This window comes from Megascapheus bottae, chromosome 10 (assembly GCF_031878675.1).
Source record: "Megascapheus bottae isolate mThoBot1 chromosome 10, mThoBot2.hap1, whole genome shotgun sequence".
In the NCBI taxonomy this organism is placed as follows: domain Eukaryota; kingdom Metazoa; phylum Chordata; class Mammalia; order Rodentia; family Geomyidae; genus Megascapheus; species Megascapheus bottae.
Window position 1 is genome coordinate 40,711,153 of NC_143518.1, and position 22,482 is coordinate 40,733,634.

Here is a 22,482-nt window from a genome sequence, read left to right on the forward strand (position 1 = left end):
TATTGCAAGTGATGTTTCTAAAATGAGAAATTTTTTCTGATTATGTCATCATGTCTTGCCTACACTCCTATAATGGCTTCCCATAGTCTGTAGGGTAAAATCTACATTCCTTACCTTTGCCTACAAAGTCCTTCATGATCTCCCCTGCTTAGAACCTCACCTTTCATTCTTCCCTACTTCACACAGACACCCAACTTGTCCCACAGGATTTGGCACAGATTTCCCCTCTAAGGCACCCTCCTTGAGTCTACATGAGGAAGTATATCTTTAATGTGTTCCCATAATACCTCTATCATAGCCTTTCTTAACCTGGATTAAAATAATGGGTTTATTGGGATGACTCTTACCACAGTGTGATTTCCTCAAAGGCTAGTACCATGTATAATTTCTCTTTGTATCTCTAGTTCTTTGCACATCACAAGTGTTTAATTAAGGTCTGTTGAATAAAAGGATGCATAAATGACAGCTTATGAGGATCAGCTGTCTAAAAGAGCTGAACTGGCTGACACTTGTATATTTAACAATAGGTGGTCACGGCAGGCTTTTTAATCAGAAGAGTGATATAAATGGAAAGAGTACTTGGGAAAAGAATAGATTATATGATATAGATTGAAGACCAGATGAGGTGCACTCATGAGCATCAACTTCTTCATTTAAAAACAGAAGGAATATCATTTTATATAATGCCTGCTTCATAAGGTTGCTGCACACATAAACTAAAATTAAAAGTTTTAAAACTTTCTAAAATTTATTTACACCAATATAATGAATTATAATTTTTGCCAATAAGAAGAGGTATAACCACCAAAGAGTTTTTAGTGAAATCAAAAGCATCAGAACAATGTGATAGGACGAGGTTAGAAATCTGAGCTTCTCATTTCACTCACATGACCCTCAGCAGACCACTTGGCCTTTCTATGCCTCTGCTTCCTCATCAGCAAAATATGAATACAACACTCAGGTTTACTATGTTATTTGTGTACCTCATATAGAGCATGACAAATGGAAGGTACTCATTAAATTATAGTTTCTCATTCCTTCTGAGCAACCACTCTACATTTATTCCTGTGAGATATTATCACATCCCTCTGACCCAGGGACCAGAACTCAGAGATCAGGATTAAGTGGAGAACTACACTTATTGAGGCTTTCCCTATATCTTAAGTAAAGAGATGAGAAACTCCAGGCAACCATCTGAGAACTACGGGGAGATGATGTGTTAAGTGATGTCTTAGATAAATGAATTACATCAAGGATTAACAACAGGTGGGAGAGGGTAAAAATTATGTATGGAACCTGAATTCTAAACAGGCAGGTCCATGGGAGGAAAGAGACAGGATGATGTGTGGTCTGCAAGTGAGGTCAGAGGAGAAGAATCTCTCGCTCACATCCCTCCTCCCTGGTGTTTATGAATCATCCTGTGGCCCCAAGCAAGTCCCTCTAACCTTAGCCTCCATCTTACTCTCTGAAAAGGGCATCATGATAATAAAAGCACAGCAGAAAACTGGAATGATTTAGGCTCCTGACAGCACAAAGCTTCTGAGATGTCAGATCATGACAATCTGATATAAAGCACATCCTGAAACACCAGTCTTGGACTTCCTGGGTAACTGGTAAGAAAACACCAGTGGGGACTGGAGGTTGCTTCAAGAAGCAGTGTGCCAGCTGTGAACAAGAAAGCTAAATAAGAGTAGAAAGTACTGAGTTTTGAGCCCCAGTATGAAACAGATGACAGACAGACAGACAGAAATATCCAGCCAATATGTCTAAAGTCTTCATTTCAGCAAGTGAATGTTTCACAGATTAATGAATAAACTTCCCCCTAAAATCTTACATGTAGCAGGAAAACAATTTAATGCAGACATATGAAATAATCAGACCCAACAACCCACAATTACAGAAACTGACTATCAATTGACAGATAAGAAGAAGGACACACTTCATGGTTTAAAAGAGGGAAATGTTTGTGTTGGAAGTTTGGCTTAGTGGTAGAGTGTTTGCCTAGCATCCATAAAGACCTAGGTTCGATTCCTCAGTGCCACAGACATAGAAAAAAGCTGGAAATGATGGTGGCTCAAGTGGTAGAGCTCTAGCCTTGACAAAGACAGCACTGTGGCCCTGAGTTCAAGCCCAAGGACAGCTCTCTGGCCCTGAGTGAAAGCCCCATGGCTAGTTTAAAAAGAAGAAGGAGGAGGAGGAGGAGGAGGAGGAGGAGGACATGTTACAGCAAGGTTCATGAAAGCAGGGTCTTACCAAGACTCTGAACCAGTCCCACACATAGAAATCTCTTCTTTTTTTTTTAACGTTTTTTTTTTTTCTGTGTATGTGGTACCAAGGAATCAAACCCGGGTCCTTGTGGATGCTAGGCAAGCACTCTACCACTAGGCTAAACTCCTTGCCCTAGAAATCTCTTCTTATCCTCACTTCTCTTTTGGATCTGTTCCCAGGATTCAACCATTTAACTAAGTGCTTGATTTTTTTCCTATAAACTCAAAATACATCACAATTATGATCTTATTTAGCCCATCATACCCTTCTTCTTGACCCTACAGAGGAAATAGGAGTCATTATTACAATTTTATAGACAGACATCCTGGGCCTATGTTATTAAATGACTCATCTAAGATCACAGAGAGTACCAATGCTGAGCTGGACCCAGCATATGTACCCCTAGGCTCCTAATTTAACACATGGCAAGCCAGAATCTATTTTTAAAACTTAACATTCTCTAAAGAAGGTATATCTTTATACCCTGATACTACCTTATACCAAAAAAGGTATCAACAGTAATTAATATCCTAATAAATACTCTATAGTCAAAACTCATTTACTACATTACAGTAGATATAGTGAGCCAAAATAAAATCAGTTCAGAAGATGCCTACTTCATTTTCTGGCTTTTGTTACAGGCACATTGGCTGTATGGTTTATAAAGTAGGGGAAATATTTCACCTACATGATTCCTATGAAAATTTGAAGAGAACATTTTCTTCTTGTTTCATGACTCTAGGAAACAAAACAAAGCATAATGAAGAGCTACAGAAATAAGCAAGGGACCTGTGTTGTCTGTTTGAATGGGGTATGCTTGGTCACATTTTCCCAGAGGCATTCTAGAGAATGTCACCATAAGAAGGTAGCTCAAGGGGAAAAATAGAGTCAGCTCTTCCTAAGTGCATCAGAAATACTTTTTGCTAGAATGCCCTTCTGGAAGTCCATGCCATAACAGTAAGTAAACAACTCACTTTAATTTACTTAACACTAAGTTTCCAAATTTAGTTAACAACAGAACCTAAAGTATCTAAATAACCTAGGAATATCCCATGAAATTGGCTAAAACTAAAAACCCTGTAGAGTAACTAAGAGAATATCATAATAACATCCACAAGCAAAATAAATCTACGTTGAGCTTCTAATTTGGATTCTAATCAGTATGATCAGAACCACCCACCTTTCCCTCCTCTAAATACTAGAAGTTGGAGTCACTTGTTCAGATCAACTTCCTTTGAAGAACAGAAACAAAAAATGGTACATACAAAAGGAGAACTCAGAAAATGGAGAATGACTGATCCTTTCTTTTCTCTTATTTTCTTTTTCTTTTTTCCCAGGCCTGGGGCTTGAACTTAGGGCATAGGCACTGTTCTTGGACACTTTTTGCTCAAAGCTAGGGCTCTGCCACTTGAGCCACAGCACCACTTCAGGCTTTTTCTCTGTGTGTGGTACGAAGGAATCAAATTGAGGGCTTCCTGCATGGTAGGCAAGCATTCTACCACTAAACTAAGCTCCCAGCCCTGATTTTTACTTTTCATATCAAAACTAAAGTCACATTGGAAGACAAAACACAAATTTCAAACATCTTGCAACCTTTCAGATCCCTAAGGCATTTGTTTCATGGCTCTAAATCTCCATGTTTTCTAAATCAACAGACTGGCCCAAAGAAGCAGATTTTATCTGACCAATCAAGCAAGTTGAAACTCTAGCTCAGCCACTGGATGACCTCAGGCAGGCAACTAAACCCCAAAGTGGCCCTATTTCCACATCCTAATGGCAGAGGCGGCGCACTTCCGTCAGGCTGGGCTGAATAGGGAACAACTTAATAAAAAGGTGGTAAAAAAAAAAAAAACCTCTTGCAATACATTCAGTCTCCCATAAAAGCTTAATGATTATAATCAAGCCGTGGCTAGAAGTCTGAAAGGTCTACACATGACACTCAGCAGTCTCTGTACTGGTATCTGATAATAAGGATGCTTTTTGCTCTGTGTCTCCATCAGCTGCACAAACTGGTTGATCTTAGCCAAGTCTGGTTTCTTCACACAGTTTCCAGGGAGGAGAGAAAATTGCTGAAGTCAAGTCTTTGACTCAAATCACTACCATGCTTCATTAAAAACAAGGTCCTCCTAGCCTTTGAATAAATACCTTGAATACCTCTATTCTGTATGGCTGAAGGGACCTCCTTCATAAAGCTGGAATCTGCTATAGAGATTCACCCCACTGTACAGCAGGGGTTCCTCTTAACTATATCAGAGGAAGTAAAAGTACTTATTTGGTAAAGGTAAAATTTGACGATTGACTCTCACTTCTACACAGGCAGTCAAGGATAAAAGGAGTTAATACTGAATGACAATAAGAATATGGGTAGATTTCATTTCTGCCACATGCCAAATTCTCTAATCACTTAACCTCTCAAAGGGTAATTTTCCCCATCTGCAAAGTAAGAACAATCATGTTTCCTATACAGGATTGGTATAAGAATTCAATGACACAACATTTACTTTTTTTCTCTTTGTTCTCCAGGTTAGGAACCAAATCCAAAACCTTAAAAAAGTCAGGCAAGTGTTCTACCCCTGAACTATACACCCTTAGTCCTAGGCCTGGCCTTAACAACATTCGCTGTTGTACCTGATTTATGATGATGATGATGCTGATGATGAAATAGACTCATCAATCACTATGTCTCACAGGACTACATTCTTCTCACTAATCTGGAGATATAGGACAAAGATCTTTGGGTTTTCAGTACCTGTACCAGTGATTAGTAAATTTAATTAACAAAATATATCTTATGGGCCAGGAGTTTGGCCTAGTGGTAGAGTGCTTGCCTAGCATGCACGAAGACCAGGGTTCAATATCCACATATATAGAAAAAAAAAGCTGGAAGTGGTGCTGAGGCTCAAGTGGTAGAGCTCTAGCCTTGAGAAAGTCCAAGGACAGTGCTCAGGTCCTGAGCTCAAGCCCAGGACTGGCAAAATAAATAAATAAATACATACATACATACTATATATATCTTATGATGCTGAGGGTAGAGGTTCAAGAGGAATGAATGAATAAGGTCAATGTTTGAATCAGAAAGAGATTCAACCTCTTTCATGAGAGATTGTCTAATATGGGCAAAATCAGTCCGCTGAACCTCATCCAGGCTGATGACCCAGGTAGTTTCTCTACCTTGTTTCCACTGCTTGTTCAAGTTTTCATTTGAATAATAATAGCAGAGGACTCCCAAGCTGGCTTAGGTGATACTCTTAGAATTTATTTTAAGATATAGATATGAAACCAAAACCAGGGCAAAAATAATCTTTATCCTTCCCCCCACAACTTTGCTTCTAATCTCAAAATGAAGGCACTGACCAGGCCAGTAAAGGAAGAATTAAAATGTTGGTTTTAATGTCACTGTTCTTGTCTTTTCCAGCCTCACTCCCATCTATTGCGACTCAAAAGAAAGCAAGATTTAGGAAGATAAAATTATGCCTTCCTCCTTCTCTTAATTCACTGTGACTACTCTTAAGTTTTCCTTTTCTACTCCTACATTTCTTCTTAATTTCCCATCAAAAAGTGTCTTTTAACGGTGTGCCGCCGTGGCTCACACCTGTAATCCTAGTTACTCAGGAGAATGAGATCTAAGGATCAAGGTTCAAAGCCAGCCTGGGCACAGAAGGACCTGAGACTCTTATCTCCAATTAACCTCTAGAAAACAGGAAGTAGGGCTGTAGCTCAAGGGTAGGGCAGGGACCGCACCCAAGCCAAATCCAAGCCCCATGATCCACAAAATAAAGAATAAGTGACTTCTGAATTTTCACAGATTACTTTTTGGTCATGCCATTGATATATGATCTTGTATGTAATAATATAAATGGAATTCATTTATATTCCTAAGCTCTCTAAAACCAACACTGGGAGAGTGAACAAGCAGACAGAAATAGAACCCCCTTTTTGAGGGAACCTATAGTTGATTGTTTTCAATGGATGGATGGTTAAAACCACTATTCTCTCCTGTAAGGATAACCCCTAAAAAGACTATGGAAGCACAGTCCTTTGTCAATGTGAGAGAGTCTTCACTATACTCTGACTGGTCAGCTAAATTTTTCTCAAAACATGTTTTGCCTGTTCTGTATTTGCCTCATCTGTAATCACACTGCCTGTAATGCCTCCATAACTTTTGGGTCTGCCTGAAATCAACTCACAAACAAGCTCCTTCTCCCTACTGACGCCTTTCCAACCTACTTTACCAGCAGCAGGCCATTTTTTCTTTAGCACGTAGAGTCCTTATAGCTGATGATGAGTCTTCTTAACTCTTATGCCTTCTGAAGGCTTGGAATCATGTATTGCCCAGGATTTATCCTCTTTCACGCAGCATGTTCCCCTTCATCAAGTTCTTTTTTTTTCTTTCAGTCATGAGGTTTGAACTCTGGGCCTGGGCACTACCCCTGAGCTCTTCAGCTTAAGGGTAGCACTCTACCACTTGAGCCACAGTGCCACTTCTGGTTTTCTGGTCGTTAAATGGAGGTAAGAGTCTCGTGGACTTTCGTCCTGGGGCTGGCTTTGAACTGCTATCCTCAGATCTCAGCCTCCTGAGTAGCTAGGATTACAGGTGTGAGCCATCACACCCGGTTTCATCAAGTTCTTAATTGGAATTTTTGACTAGCTGGGTGTCCAGGTATAAGGAACATTAATGGTACAGATGAGGCTATGTAAACCTGTATCTTAGGGTTTGTATTCAGAGACTTTCAAAGTGTTTTATACTTTAAAAAGAGAAAACAAAAATGAACTCTGAAAAATGATTAGGAAATATGCTGGGCCAGAGAAAAAGGATTGTATTACCATACCAGAAAAACTTACTTTTTTGCAGTTTGAGAAGTTGATAGTAGTAATATATACAGAATATTATTCATTTCAAAGATCAAATCTGTGCTTCCAGAAACACCTTTCTCTATTTTTTAACTTCAGAAATACTTTTAAAAGATATAATTTTGTATAAGTCTTTAATGAACTAACAGCAGAGATCAGAGCAAGGCCAGGCTTGGTCAGTTATCCACAGATCAGCATACACACAGCATTCTTCATCTATAGATAAGGAAAAGCCTCAAGGAAAAACACCAAAATGTTCCAATTAAAGACTTGACAGAATAACTAAAAGGCTAACATAAATATTTGTTGAACAACCATTTTTAATGAGTTTTAAGATTTTTAAACATTTTTAATTTTAAAAATACTATACACTATTGTTAAGGGAATGGTGAAAGAAAAAAATCACAATTCAGTAAGCCTCTTTTGTATAACAGAGAACTCAATAAATGCTTATGGACCACTATGGGAAGAACTAAGAAGCACCTAGAAGACAAGTTTTTCCTTCTTCACTAATGCTATTAACTCACCTGAGCAAAGGAAAAGGACATCTGACTGACCCACCTAGCATCACCCCTTCATCCTTATCCTATTTCTATACCTGAGTTTAAAATCATTTTAAAAGTGAAGGTAAAAGGAAAATTAAAAAAGGAGGAATAGAATTAAGAATGTGACAGGGCTGGGTGCATGGCCTAGTGGTAGAATGCTCACCTAGCATGCACAAAGCTCTGGGTTCAGTTCCTCAGTACCACATACACAGAAAAGACTGGAAGTGGTGCTATGGCTCAAGTGGTAGAGCACTAGCCTTCAGAACACCTAAAGACAGTGCTCTGGCCTGGAGTTCTAGCCCCAGGACTGCCAAAAAAAAAAAAGTTTAAGCTAGGCACGGTAGCTTACACCTGTAATCCTGGCTACTCAGGAGGCTGAGATCTGAGGATTGTGGTTCAAAGCCAGCCTGGGTACTCTGTTATACTCCTGTCTCCAATTAACCACCAGAAAACTGGAAATGGCACTGTGATTCAAGGAGTAGGGTGGTAGCCTTGAGCTGAAGAGCTCAGGCACAACACCTAGGCCCCACAACTGCCCCCCACCAAAAGAAAAATGAAAAAAAAAAAAAAGAAAAAAGAAAAAGCCAGAAATGGTGCTGTGGCTCAAGTGGTATAGCTGTAGCCTTGACAAAGCCCAAGGACAGCACTTGGGCCCTGAGTTCAAGCCCTGGGACTGGCAAAAAAAAAAATCAACAACACACAAACCACTTGGAATTTTATTGAAGAAAACAACAAATATTACAACCATGAACACAAGTTACAATGACAAGTCTTCTTGTTTCTCCAGAGTGTTCACAAGGCATTCTCATTGCTCACTGTAAGTCTTAATCATTCTCTGTCTCTCTGTCTCTCTCTCTCTGTCTGTCTCTCTCTCTGTCTATCTTTCTCTCTCTCTGCCTCTCTCTCTCTGCCTCTCTCTCTCTCTGCCTCTCTCCCCGCAACCCTAGGGCTTGAACTTAAGTTTGCTAGGCAGATACTCTACCATTTGGGCCATAACCTCCTCCCCAATCTTTGTTACTTCAGTAAATTTTTTTGTTAGTCTGAACTCTGGGCCTGGGCGTTACTCCTGAGCTCTTCAGCTAAAAGCTAGCGCTCTACCACTTCAGCCACAATGCCACTTCCTACTTCAGTAATTTTTTTTATTTTTTATTTTTTTGCCAGTCCTGGGCTTGAGCTCAGGGCCTGAGCACTGTCCTTGGACTTTTCTCAAGGCTAGAGCTCTACCTCTTGAGCCTCAGCACCACTTCCGGCTTTTTTCTATGTATGTGGTACCGAGGAATCGAACCCGGGTCTTCATGCATGCTAGGCACGCACTTTAACCACTAGGCCAAACTCCCTTCAGTAATTTTTTTTTGAGTCCTGTGTTGTTACCTGGGTGTGTGGGCACAAATGATGATATTCCTACATGTTTCCCAGTAGCTGAGGATATACTCAACTTATTTATTGAGAGGAAGTCTCTTAAACGTTTTGGCAAGTCAGATTTCAAACTACAATCCTACTCTTTACCTCCTGAGTAATGGGAATTGCAGGCCACCCCCAACAACCATCTTTAAAAGAAAGAACCACTCAAACCAAAATAACACCTTAGTATATTACCATTTAACATCTTTTAATGGTAATCATTACCATTAAATGGTAATTGCCATTTAACTTGTCTTAATGGTTTTAATCTTCACAAATGATTGGGGGGAAAAAAAGAATACTAGGGTAAAGATAAGGAACAACCATAATGCTGGTGTCAGCATTAGAATTAGAAATGTAAAATATTTTCCGGCTTAAAAATTAATTTTTTGAGAGAGGTTTGCTCATGATCTAAATGCATATCATAAAAGAAGTTATATGATTTGGTTCATACTCAATAGATGCTTTTGGTTGTTGGAATAAAGGTCATAGTCCCCTCATTGTGAAAAGAGCACAGGTGAGTATGTGCCAGTCTGGCTGAGAAGCTTTTCACCAGGTATAGGCATTCAATAACTACCTCAGATCATGATATCATGATTGAGTCCTACTCTTGGGTGTTGGGCACTGTGAATCTAACCCTGGACCCAAAGTAACGATCAAGTTAGAACAAAGTAAGAGAATGTGAGAACACTCAGTGTTCAGTGACTTTCATTCTAACCCTTCTCTAATGGGGTACATGCTGCTCCACATCCCTCACTTCAATGTCTTTCAGTCAGGTTTTTTTGTTCCGTTTTGTTTTGCTGTCAGTTGTGGGTGTTGAACTCTGGGCCTGGGAGCTGTCCCTGAGCATTTCAGCTCACGGCTACAGCCCTACCCCCTGAGCCATGGCGCCACTTCTGGTTTTCTGGTGGTTAATAATTGGAGATAAGAGTCTCACGACTTTAGTGCCCGGGACAGCATGAGCCGCCGGCACCCAGCTTCCATTTCTGACTTTTAACTAAGTTCTTCAGCTACAAACTTTCTTATCTCATCCTAATCAGTAGCTTATCATTCAATTAGAAATAGCTAAATCCAAAAAGAATATACAGTGTCATAGCACCTGCACTCTTGAAGAGATTATGGCCCTCCCTCATGGTAGCCAGGATAATATCCCAAATACTGCATGGCCTATACAGGCTAGTCAAAGATGTTTTCTTCATCTGTGGTAGTTATTAAATTATTTTTAAAAATTAATTTCATCTATCTTAATCAGGTTGTCTTTAGACAAAGCCCAAAGCTCTGTGAAATGGAGGAGCCACTCATTAGGATAAAGATACAATTATAGAATAGAGAAAACAAATGACTTAAAATCTATGACCAGCTTAGTAACAAGAAGCCAGGAACCCTTTGCTACTCTAGGTGACAGCAGAAGGTAGTAAGTAGTGCTTTTTTTGGATGCCCGTGCTGGTCACCCTGCACGGCATGACGTGAGATGAAAGCATCTGCTGACTCTTGGTGGTATAATTACTCACGGGGTGGGGGTATAATTAAAGTAAGGATAATTTACCTTGAAGAAGATAAAAATTAAGAATTATTAATGATCATAATAATTAGCTCTTTTATATCCAAGAATCACAAAATGCTTTACAAGCTGTAATTACCACAGCTCCCCTCTGAGGAAGGGATTCATATCTCACAGTTCCTCATGTAACCGAAAGGTGAAGTGATGGGCAGGGGAGAAGGTAGAGAGAGGTGGACTGCTGCCTCTCCCTCATCTGCCCTGTAAGTGGTGAAACTAGAAAGGGGCCCCAGAAGGGCTGACTCTCATTTTATAGTGAGTACCCTCATCCTTAAGCCATCGCCCAACTAGATGATCCATCCCAGAATGAGCAACTCATCTCATTTCTGACCTGTTGGCCAGTTAAACTGCCATGATGCAATAAAAGTACATCCTATCAGCAAGGATTTTAGATATTAAACACATAGTAGAAAGAAAAGATTCAGTCCCACTTTGAATGGACTTAAAATCTAATTGAGAAAAACATTTTAAGATTAATTAAGTTTAAGAAGAATATGAGAATCAATATGTTAACTGCTCTAGGTTGTAAGATGCTGACTGTATGTGCTATGGGTAAATTTTTTTAAGTAGATCTTCGAACGCAAAAGAAAAGTTTTAGAGAGGAAAGCTTTTCTAAGGCCTAAAGTAAGCTATATTAGGTTTTGAGCTATCAGAAATACAGTCCCAGAGATAAGTCAAAGAATAAGATAAAATGACAGGAAAACTTAAAAAATTGAACAAATCATATTAAGGTCTTGATTGCAGAGGTTTTTAAAGAATTTACAAGACAATATTACTTTTTTCAAAGCCATCTAAAATTGTCCTACTTTGAATATTTTCCCAGAGTGTTGATATCATGGTTCATACTAGATTTTAAATAAATCCATTAGGGTGAAGATGACACTACAACTTCTATTTTATCTCAGTTTTCACTTTGGAATTTATCTACTGGATCATAGGTAGAGCCTGGACCTAGTAAATGCCATAGGACTGACAAGTCACTTTTCTGAGTTTTTTGTTGTTATTGTTGTTGTTGTTGTATTTAATTAATCTTTTAGCATTGGAGATTGAACCCAGGACCTTGTAAATGCTAGGCAAGTACTCTTCTATTTGAGCTATACTCCCAGCCCTTCATTATTTTTATTTTTTATTTCTGAGACAGAGTCTCACCAGGCTGGCCTCAAACTCACAATGGTCCATCGTCTGTCTTCTAAGTAGCTAAGATTACAAGTATGTCACCATGCCTGGCTTTTTTTTTTCTGAATTCTAACAGAGAAAAATTGAAAATAATCTCTTGAAAGAAATAAAAAACCAAAAACCTTAATATTTCCTTAGTTCTTTATTTATCAATCCAGCAAAATCCTACCTCCGAGGATTTCAGCACTAAGAGGTCAATCATGTGATATTCAAATAGTTAAAGATGTTAAATTAGCTGAATAATTAAAATTTTATGAACTTTTTTCAGTTTCTCTGTCATAAAGAATCAGTCTTAGAGCGAGTTATCAGTACAACATAGATGTGTTCTGGAGTCACTGATAAAGAATTTGTAGGTGGGTGCTGGTGGCTCATACCTGTAATACTAGCTATTCAGAAGACTGAGATCCAAAGGAGTAAGAGTCAGAGTCATTCCAGGCATAAAAGTCTATAGAATCATCTCAAAAATAACTGGTAAAAGAGCAATTGGAGGTATGGCTCAAGTGATAGATTGTCTACCAAGCAAGCACGCTAAGGGAACAAAGTTCAAACTCTAGTACCACCAAAAAAGAGAGCAGAAGAGGTGGAGGAAGAAAAGAAAGAGGAAGAAAAAGGAAGGAAAGAGGAAGGAAGAAGAGAAAGAGGAGGAGGAGGAGGAGAAGGAAAGAAAGAGAGAAAGGAAGTGGGGGAGAAGAGGAGGAGATTAGTGTAGTATATAGGAGAAGGACACCTGGTTCTTCCTGGGGTAGTCAGTAATATTCTTTGGCCTCTTAAAAACTCTGTCTCTGGTCTTTAAATAATAAATATAATTAAACTTCGTCTGTATGAACATGGAGATCTTCAACTTAAAAAAAATTGAGCACCATCTTTTCTGTTGGTTTTGGGGGGTTTTGAGTCAAATTTTCCTATGTACCTGAGGTTGATTTGGAATTTATATCCTAGTCTCAAATGTATGATCCTCCAGGCTTGGCCTCCTCTGTGCTGCAATTACAGGTGTACATGGCCATGTTTGGCTGAAAATCCTCCATAGGCATTTTTCTCTCCCTCTGTGTGTGTGTGTGTGTGTGTGTGTGTGTGTGTGTGTGTGTGTGTGTGTATGCCCCCCCCCAAAAGGAGATGGAGATGAGAGGGGAGGGGGAGAGGAAGGAAAGAGAAAGAGAAATGAGGGATGAGGGGAGGGGAGGAAAAGGGGAAATGATCAGGAAGGGAAAAAAATTCCACCCGAGACATAAGTAGTGTTTGTCAGGGGAATCCTTTTAAAGGCAACCAGACAGAAGGCTAATGCCAAGACCAGGTGTGGTGGCTCATGCCTATAATGCTAGCTACACAGGAAGGAGAGATCAATAAGATCAAGGTTCAGTGTCAGCAAAAAGTTAGTGAGATTCCCATCTCAACCAATAAACTGAATATGGTGGTTCATATCTGTACTTCTAGCTATATGAGAGGTACATGCAGGAGGATCAAGATCCACACCAGCCGGGGCAAAAACATGAGAGCCTGGACAAAAATCACTAAAGATAACTAAAGCAAAAAGGGATGGGGAGAGAGAGAGAGAAAGAGAGCAGGAGGCAGGGAGAGAGGCAGGCTAGTGTCCTCTGTGAGAAAAAGGAGTTAGGCAATGGCAGTGACTATGGGTATGGTGTATATACTGTTCAAGATGATCCAAAGAGGCAGGGAGTTTGGACTAGTGGTTAAAGTGCTTGCCTAGCATGCACGAAGACCCGGGTTCGATTCTTTGGTACCACATATATAGAAAAAAGCTGGAAGTGGTGCTGAGGCTCAAGTGGTAGAGCTCTAGCCTTGAGAAAGTCCAAGGACAGTGCTTAGACCCTGAGCCCAAGCCCAGGACTGGCAAAAAAAAAAAAAAAAAAAAAAAAAAAAAAAAAAAAAAAAAAAAAAAAAAAGATGATCCAAAGATTTAGAGAACTGAATTAAACTGTAAACCAAAGGAAAAAGGAACTGCTACATCAGATCAGCTCAGAACCCCAGAAATATCGACAAAATCATAGACTTCATTGCTAAAGCCCTTACGAGGCAGAAATGATCCAGGTTTATGATTGTCTTCCTGTAGCCTAATGCTTCCACCTCCGTCTTACCCTACTTCTGGGATGGCAGCAAGTGAACAGGGCTAAAAGAATTCAATTCTATCATCATTTACATTGAGTTGTATATAAAGATATAGCCATAGTCTCACATGCCACTGAAGAACCCAAAATTCTCAAAATTTTAGAAGCCCCAGATGTGTGTTAGACAATGGAGACAGAAATGCAGAGAAGCCACTGAATCATTTAATTGTCTCCATAAACCTATAATGAACCAAAGTTTCCTGTAGTCTGAAAGACGGAAGTCACTGACAAAGAGGGATAAAACTCAGTTCCTTACAATAAAACAGCACTGAGATTTGCAAATGATGGCCAAAGTTGAGAAAGTCATGATGGGTATAATGGGCTTAGAAAACCGATTACCTTAATGTGCTTCTCCGAGAAGACTCAAGTATTTAGATGTCACAATCATTAGGCTGAGCAAGATGATTATATCTATAATAATGCATTACACTAGTTCTTTTTCTCCAGGGGCTTCAATATGTTAATGAGAAAATAAATGGGAAAACTTTATTTAGATCTAGTATCTAAGATGTTCTCTTATGAACAGTTTAATTTAAAAAAAATATTTTAAGGTACCCGCCAAAATTATTAAGAGGTAGTTCCCAATCTAAAGGAAAACCATCAGCATAAAATCTATGAATACAAATGTGAAATGTTTTCACACATATTTCTAGAGAAGAACAACAGTTCCTTACACCCCTCTCATTGTCCTGGAATTATTTCAGGCAGGTTGCCAAACAGCTCCTCATAGTTAGGACATATTATGGAGAAATTAATTGGCTCCCATCACTCTTGTCCAAGTTCCTGTTTAACCTCAACTTAAAAGAGTTTCTATGTTTCATAAAATAAATGGCTTAGAAGTTACTTCTTTGTAATAAAGTCATAATCAATCAAGATTTAGGATATTTAACACCTTTGCTTTATTGTTCAATTTTAACAATTAAAGAAAATTAGAAATTCTGCCAAATATTCTACCCTTTCAAGTTAGGTGGGGCGAGCACCCTGTCAGGAGTCAAGGACTGTGAACCTCGTGCCAAATAGCTACGTGAGCAAATAGTGAGATAAACAAGACATTTGTGGAGACAGAGGTGGAGCTGGGCTTGGAATGAATCAGGACATCCCACAGAGTGGGTGTCTCCATCCCAAGTTGCTCTCCAGGGCACAATTAAAACTCCTATATAAGGCCCAGCTCCCAATTACCCAGTACACTTGCCAGCAGTGTCAGCGAGCACTCGACTTCTTCCTCTGGTGAAGTGGGTAAGTCCCATTCTACAGGACCATGTCCTTCTGTATCAGTCTTCACTTCTCTCTCTGTGGAGTCTGGTTCCATGTGCCAGAGAGCTATGCATCCTACAGTGTTGGCTAACTCTGCTCTATTCTATTTCATCTTCTTCTGGCTAGAGCCACTGCTTGTGTGAAGACATGGTCTTTCTTGATAGGATCTAAGCCAATACTTTTGCACATTAGGAGACGATGGGTTCAGTTTTCTGAAAACTGGTCTCTGGTCTCTTTTCATATGTTCTACCTAATTTTGGCATCTTCATACAGTTTGGCATCTAAAGTGTTTAAGTTGGAATGTGGAAAAAGATGTCACTTTTATGCTATCTAGTCCCATCCAACCAGCAAAGTCATCCATATGTTCTCTTAACACTGATCTGATGCTGGATAATTTTTTTGCCATGCTGGAGATTAAACCCAGGGCCTTACACATGCTAGAGAAGCACTCTATGACTGAGCTATATTCCTAACTCTCGTGTTTTAAAATGCCAGATTCAAATTATTTATTTTGAGCCATAAGCCCAATACATTCAAGGTTTTTTTCCAGGTTCAGTTTGGCCAACTCTGGCAACTAATAATTAAATATGTATCTATAATATATCTGAGTTAGGGCAGGCAATATGTACTTTTTTCTATATTAATGTGTCTGAATGTTACAAAGCTATCTTCTGACTAGAAAGAAGTATGTGGGCTGGGAGTTTGGCCTACTGGTAGAGTGCATGTCTAGAATGCACGAAGACTGGGGTTTGATTCCTCAGTACCACATATACAGAAAGAAAAAAAGAAAGAAAAGGAAAGAAATAAGTGTACAGTCCTACAACTTGTGACTTATGAATTATATTTCTAGATCTCCTATGAGTATAATTGGGGAATTCATGTTCCCTTCTCAGTATTCTAACTGCTGTCACATGTTTTGCTGGCACAATTAGCTATTCATTTTAAGGTAGTCTCAAGACTTCCTTCACCACTTGAGCCTCAGCACCATTTCTGGCTTTTTTCTATGTATGTGGTACCAAGGAATCGAACCCAGGTCTTTGTGCATGCTAGGCAAGCACTCTACCACTAGGCCAAACTCCCAGCCCCAAGAAACAGCTTTAGAGTAGCAAACTTAATGTATCCAATTTAAATTCCTTCTCTCTCTCTCTCTCTCTCTCTCTCTCTCTCTCTCTCTCTCTCTCTCTCTCTCTTTCTATCTATCTCTATCTCTTTCCTTCCCTCTCTTTCTCTCTCTCTCAAAGCTCTGGAGAGCAGGAAACAAAAGAGCATAAGTAAACCAGATTAGATGATGAAAAACTGACTACAGGGAACAATCTGAACCTCTCTTCCTTTTCCTACATGACAGCATCCAAAAATAAAATGCTCTAAGATCCCAGGCTGAAAGCACTGCTGAAAAATCCAATATATTTGAAAATCTACCTAATACATATGCATGAAACTTTTGTAAAAGCAGACACAAATTTCATTCAGGATCATATTTTATTTGTTCTAGGTTTACTTGAACTTGAAGAAAGGAAAAAAAATGTCTCCACTTCTGCAAAGCATCTGTGATATCACTGAAGTTTTCTATCAATATGCCTCTCATGATTATGATGGTGCATCACTAAGCAAGAAAGACCTGAAGAACCTCCTTGAAAGGGAATTTGGAGCTGTCATTCAGGTAAAAACTAGCAAGGAAATCTCTATGAATTTAGGGCTAAGACTTTTCTTCTCATGATACCAGAGCAAGGAATGATGACCTGTACTCATTTTATAACATGGCAGGTATACATTGCAGATTCCTTCATTTCTGAATTTAAAGTTATTTCACTGACACTGCAGTCTGAGTATTAAAGAAGTTGTTAGCAGGTATTTCATGTGCTTGATGGAACTGCCATGGGAATGAACTGTTCATGAGCAGTCACTACCAAAGATGTCAAATCAAATTAAATTCAAGGAACTTAATTTTGCCTCCAAATTTCAAGAACTGAAATCAGTTGTTCTATACTATAATAATCTTGCCCCCAAAAAATCTTATTTTGTTTTCAAACATGGACTTGAAACCAAAATCAGAAGTACAGACTATTTGAGCAGAAGTTACTGTTGAAAATCTTCATAAAGTTTCAGTTTTATTTCTCAAAGATGAGTTTATTCTTTAACTCCCAGCACTAAATTACAATATGCAAACCTTTCTACAAATGTATGCTTTGCAGTGAGGTTCACGTATTAGATGGGGAGAAAAACCGCATACACTAGGCATTCTTGCAACTGTTCTGAATGTCTCAAGAAGTGTCAGCATAGCTTAAAATATCTATGAGGATGAAACTTTACTACCTGTAAGTAGTACATTGTTGTTTTTTAATCTTTTCACAGAGACCACATGACACCGAGACGGCAGAGACGATTCTGGAACTTCTGGATCGCGATGCCAACGATCACGTGGATTTCAATGAATTCCTCCTGATCGTTTTCAAGGTGGCTCAGGCTTATTACACTCTCGGCCAGATTGTGAGGCTAGAAGAGGAGAAGCCAGCCCAGCGCGAGGGAAAGGGAGACCTATTACAAGATCGTAGGCAAGAAGACCAAAGAAGATTCGAGACCCGGGACAGACAAGTCGATGAAGAACCCAGCCGCCGAAGCTGGCAGAAGAGTCAAGAACTGGAGAGGGAGCGCGCTGAGGAAGGGGAGCAGAGGGGGAAGCAGGAGAGGCTGGAGCAGCTCGGTAGCCAGCGTCTAGACCGGGAGCCGAGGCTGCAAAGGCGAGAGGGACGAGCCGTGGAAGAGCGCCGTGCGGAGGACGAGCAGCTGCGGCGCAAGGGTCGGGACGCCTTAGAGTTCGCCGAGGAAAAGGAACAGTACCGGCGCGGGAGGCAGGAGCAGCGCGCGCGCCAGGAGCCCAGACGCGAGCAGGCGGAGCTGCGGCGGGAGCCGGAGGAGAGGCGGCTGCAGAGCCTCGAGCAGGAGGAGGAGAGGCTGGAGCAGGAGAGGCAGAAGGCCGAGGCGGTGCGCGACGACACCGGCGTCCTGAGGTGGCAGCGGCAGCTGGAGAGCGAGGCGGAAGCCCGCCAGAGCAAGGTCTACTCCAAGCCTGGCAGGCAGGAGGAGCAGAGGTTCCGCCAGGAAGAGAGGAGGCGGCTGCTGGAGCCGGAGGAGGAGGAGCAGCAGCAGCAGCGCGGAGACTTCACGTGGCAGCGGCAGGCAGAGAAGCGGGAGCTGCAGCTTCGGGCAGAGGAGCGCCTGGAACCGCAGCAACGATTCTACGGTGACGAGGAGGAGCCGCGGCGCCAACAAGGCTGGGGGTGGCGACTAGAGGAAGAAAGCCGGGGACGGCGCCAGGTGCTCTACGCCCAGCCCGGCCAGCGGGAGCAGCAGCGTGAGGAAGAGCGGCTGCAGCGCGGGCGACAAGAGCAGCTGCGCAGACTGGAAAGAGAAGACGGAAGACGCCCGCAGGAGCGGGAGGCCCTGGAGGAGGAACTGGAAAGGCAGAAGCTGCGTCGCGGTGAACAACAGGAGGAAGAGCAGCTGCGCCGCCAGGAGCGCGACGGGAAATCCCTCCGTCAGGAGGAACAGGAGCTGCGCCAGGAAAGGGAGGAGGAGCTGCGTGGAGATCGCGACGGGAAACTGCGACGGGAAGAGCAGCTGCGTCAGGAAAGGGAGGAAGAGCAGCTGCGCCGCCAGGAGCGGGACAGGAAATTCCGACGGGAACAAGAGCTGCAGCAGGAGGAGGAGGAAGAGCAGCTGCGCCGCCAGGAACGGGACAGGAAATTCCGACGGGAACAAGAGCTGCGCCTGGAAAGGGAGGAAGAGCAGCTGCGCCGCCAGGAACGGGACAGGAAATTCCGACGGGAACAAGAGCTGCGCCAGGAAAGGGAGGAAGAACAGCTGCGCCGCCAAGAGCGAGACAGGAAGTTCCGACGGGAACAAGACCTGCGCCTGGAAAGGGAGGAAGAACAGCTGCGCCGCCCAGAACAGGACCGAAAATTCCGACGGGAACAAGAGCTGCAGCAGGAGGAGGAGGAAGAGCAGCTGCGCCGCCAGGAACGGGACAGGAAATTCCGCAGGGAACAAGACCTGCGCCTGGAAAGGGAGGAAGAACAGCTGCGCCAGGAACGGGACAGGAAATTCCGCAGGGAACAAGACCTGCGCCTGGAAAGGGAGGAAGAGCAGCTGCGCCGCCAGGAGCGCGACAGGAAATTCCGCAGGGAACAAGAGCTGCGCCTGGAAAGGGAGGAAGAGCAGCTGCGCCGCCAAGAGAACGACAGGAAATTCCAACAGGAGGAGCAGCTGCGTCAGGAAAGGGAGGAAGAGCAGCTGCGCCAAGATAGAGACAGGAAGTTCCGGCGGGAGGAACAGCTTCGCCAGGAAAGGGAGGAAGAGCAGCTGCGCCAAGATAGAGACAGGAAGTTCCGGCGGGAGGAACAGCTTCGCCAGGAAAGGGAGGAAGAGCAGCTGCGCCGCCAGGAGCGGGACAGGAAATTCCGCAGGGAACAAGACCTGCAGCAGGAAGAGGAGGAAGAGCAGCTGCGCCGCCAGGAACGGGACAGGAAACTCCGCAGGGAACAAGACCTGCGCCTGGAAAGGGAGGAAGAACAGCTGCGCCGCCCAGAACAGGACCGAAAATTCCGACGGGAACAAGAGCTGCAGCAGGAGGAGGAGGAAGAGCAGCTGCGCCGCCAGGAACGGGACCGAAAATTCCGACGGGAGCAAGAGCTGCAGCAGGAGGAGGAGGAAGAGCAGCTGCGCCGCCAGGAACGGGACCGAAAATTCCGACGGGAGCAAGAGCTGCAGCAGGAGGAGGAGGAAGAGCAGCTGCGCCGCCAGGAACGGGACCGAAAATTCCGACGGGAACAAGAGCTGCAGCAGGAGGAGGAGGAAGAGCAGCTGCGCCGCCAGGAACGGGACAGGAAATTCCGACGGGAACAAGACCTGCGCCTGGAAAGGGAGGAAGAGCAGCTGCGCCGCCAGGAGCGCGACAGGAAATTCCGCAGGGAACAAGAGTTGCGCCAGGAAAGAGAGGAAGAGCAACTGCGCCGTGAGCTTCGCCGGGAACAGGAGGAGGAGCAGTTGCGCCGCCAGGAGCGCGACCGGAGATTCCGTGGGGAGGAAGAACTCCGGCAGGAACGTGAACAGCAGCTGCGCCGTGATCGGGACAGAAAATTCCAAGAAGAACTGCGCCAGGAAAGGGAGGAAGAGCAACCGCGCCGTGAACGCGACAGAAAATTCCGCAGAGAGCAGGATCTACGCCAGGAGAGGGAAGAGAAACAGCTGCGCCAAGAGAGGGAGGAGCAGCAGCTGCGCCGCCAGGAGCGGGACCGGCAGTTCCGTGAAGACCTCCGGCCGGAACCAGAGCAGCTGCGCCGCCTGGAACAGGACAGGAAATTCCGCAGGGAACAAGAGCTGCGCCAGGAAAGGGAGGAAGAACAGCTGCGCCGCCAAGAGCGAGACAGGAAGTTCCGACGGGAACAAGAGCTGCAGCAGGAGGAGGAGGAAGAGCAGCTGCGCCGTCCAGAACAGGACCGAAAATTCCGACGGGAACAAGAGCTGCAGCAGGAGGAGGAGGAAGAGCAGCTGCGCCGCCAGGAACGGGACAGGAAATTCCGCAGGGAACAAGAGCTGCGCCTGGAAAGGGAGGAAGAACAGCTGCGCCAGGAACGGGACAGGAAATTCCGACGGGAACAAGACCTGCGCCTGGAAAGGGAGGAAGAACAGCTGCGCCGCCCAGAACAGGACCGAAAATTCCGCGGGGAACAGGATCTGCGCCTGGAAAGGGAGGAAGAGCAGCTGCGCCAGGAACGGGACAGGAAATTCCGACGGGAACAAGACCTGCGCCTGGAAAGGGAGGAAGAGCAGCTGCGCCAGGAACGGGACAGGAAATTCCGCAGGGAACAAGACCTGCGCCTGGAAAGGGAGGAAGAGCAGCTGCGCCAGGAACGGGACAGGAAATTCCGCAGGGAACAGGATCTGCGCCTGGAAAGAGAAGAACAACAGCTGCGCCGTGATCGCGACCGAAAATTCCAAGAGGAGCAGGCCCTGCGTCAGGAAAGGGAAGAGCAGGAGCTCCGCAGGGAACGCGACCGGAAATTTCTGGAAGTCCGAGAGCAGGAGGAAGCGCAGCTGCGCCGCCAGGAACGGAACCGGGAGTTCCGTAGGGAGCCAGAGCTCCGTCAGGAACGCGAGCAGCAGCTGCGCCAGGATCGTGACAGAAAATTCCAAGAGGTGCGGGAGCCGCGCCGGGAACGGGAAGAGGACCAGCTGCGCCGCCAGGCACTGGGCCGAGAGTTCCGACAGGAGGAGCTGCTCCTTCGGGAACGGGAGGAGGAGCTCCGCCAAGAGCGGGAGGAAGAGCAGCTGCGCCGCCAGGAACGGGGCCGGGGCCGAGAGTTCCGCGGGGAGCCAGAGCTCCGTCAGGAACGCGATCAGCAGCTGCGCCAGGAACGAGACGGGAAATTCCGACGGGAGGAGCAGCTGCGCCAGGAACGCGAGGAGCTGCAGCTTCGCAGTCAGGAGCTCGAGCGACAGCTGCGGCGTGGTCGTGACCGAAAACTCCAAGAGGAGCAGGAGCTGCGCCAGGAGCGGGAGGAGCAGCTGCGCCAGGAGCGAGCGCGCCAGTACCGGAGGGAAGAGCAGTTTGCCCGAGAGAACGGAGGTCGCCAGGAAAGGGAACTGCGGCGGGAAGAGCAGATCCGCCGCCAGGAGGAAGAGGAGCAGAGGCGTCGCCAAGTCCGGGAGAAACAATTCCAGGAAGGCAAGAATCGCCCGCAGGTCCTGGAGCCTGGCAGAAGCCAGTTTGCCCACGTTCCCGTGCGCTCCAGCCCTCTCTACGAGTACATCCAAGAGCAAAGGTCCCAATACCGCTCCTAAGAGATGTCGCCGACATCCTGACACCTGCCAACACATCAAGCCAAAGGAAAGGAGAAACACAGCGTACCAAGTTATAACTTACATGTTTCTGGTTGTGGGAAAACTCTCTGGTGTTAGAATGTGTCTTTTCTTCCAAAATCTTCTGTTACACTTACTCCATTCCTTTGTACTCCTGTCTTTTATTCTTCCTCAGGTAGTTCTTCATGGCCAGGTGTCTACTCATTGGACCACATGTGTCCATTAAATACTTAAGTCATTGATTTGTATTGGGAGATTTGTATGAGGAACACGTTGATTTCTTGCTTTAGCAATAACAAGAATAATACAATTTAAGACTTTGGTCAATAATTTTAAAATAATTTTAATGGTTGGTCATCTTGTGGAGAGTTCACAGATTTTTTTAAGTTAATATTTTCACTTGGACCTAAATTTCATTCATCTTTACCTTCAAGTAATTTCTTTTTGT

At 43.8% G+C, this 22,482-nt stretch overlaps 1 protein-coding gene across 1 annotated transcript; it reads left to right on the forward strand.

The window, feature by feature from the left end:
* The first annotated feature begins 16,698 nt into the window (after positions 1–16,698).
* Positions 16,699–22,092, forward strand: Tchh (trichohyalin). Its single transcript, XM_090340976.1, has 2 exons — positions 16,699–16,836; positions 17,529–22,092. The coding sequence occupies exons 1-2, from the start codon at positions 16,699–16,701 to the stop codon at positions 22,014–22,016; spliced, it is 4,626 nt and encodes a 1,541-aa protein (XP_090197102.1). The 3' UTR covers positions 22,017–22,092.
* Positions 22,093–22,482: the final 390 nt, after the last annotated feature.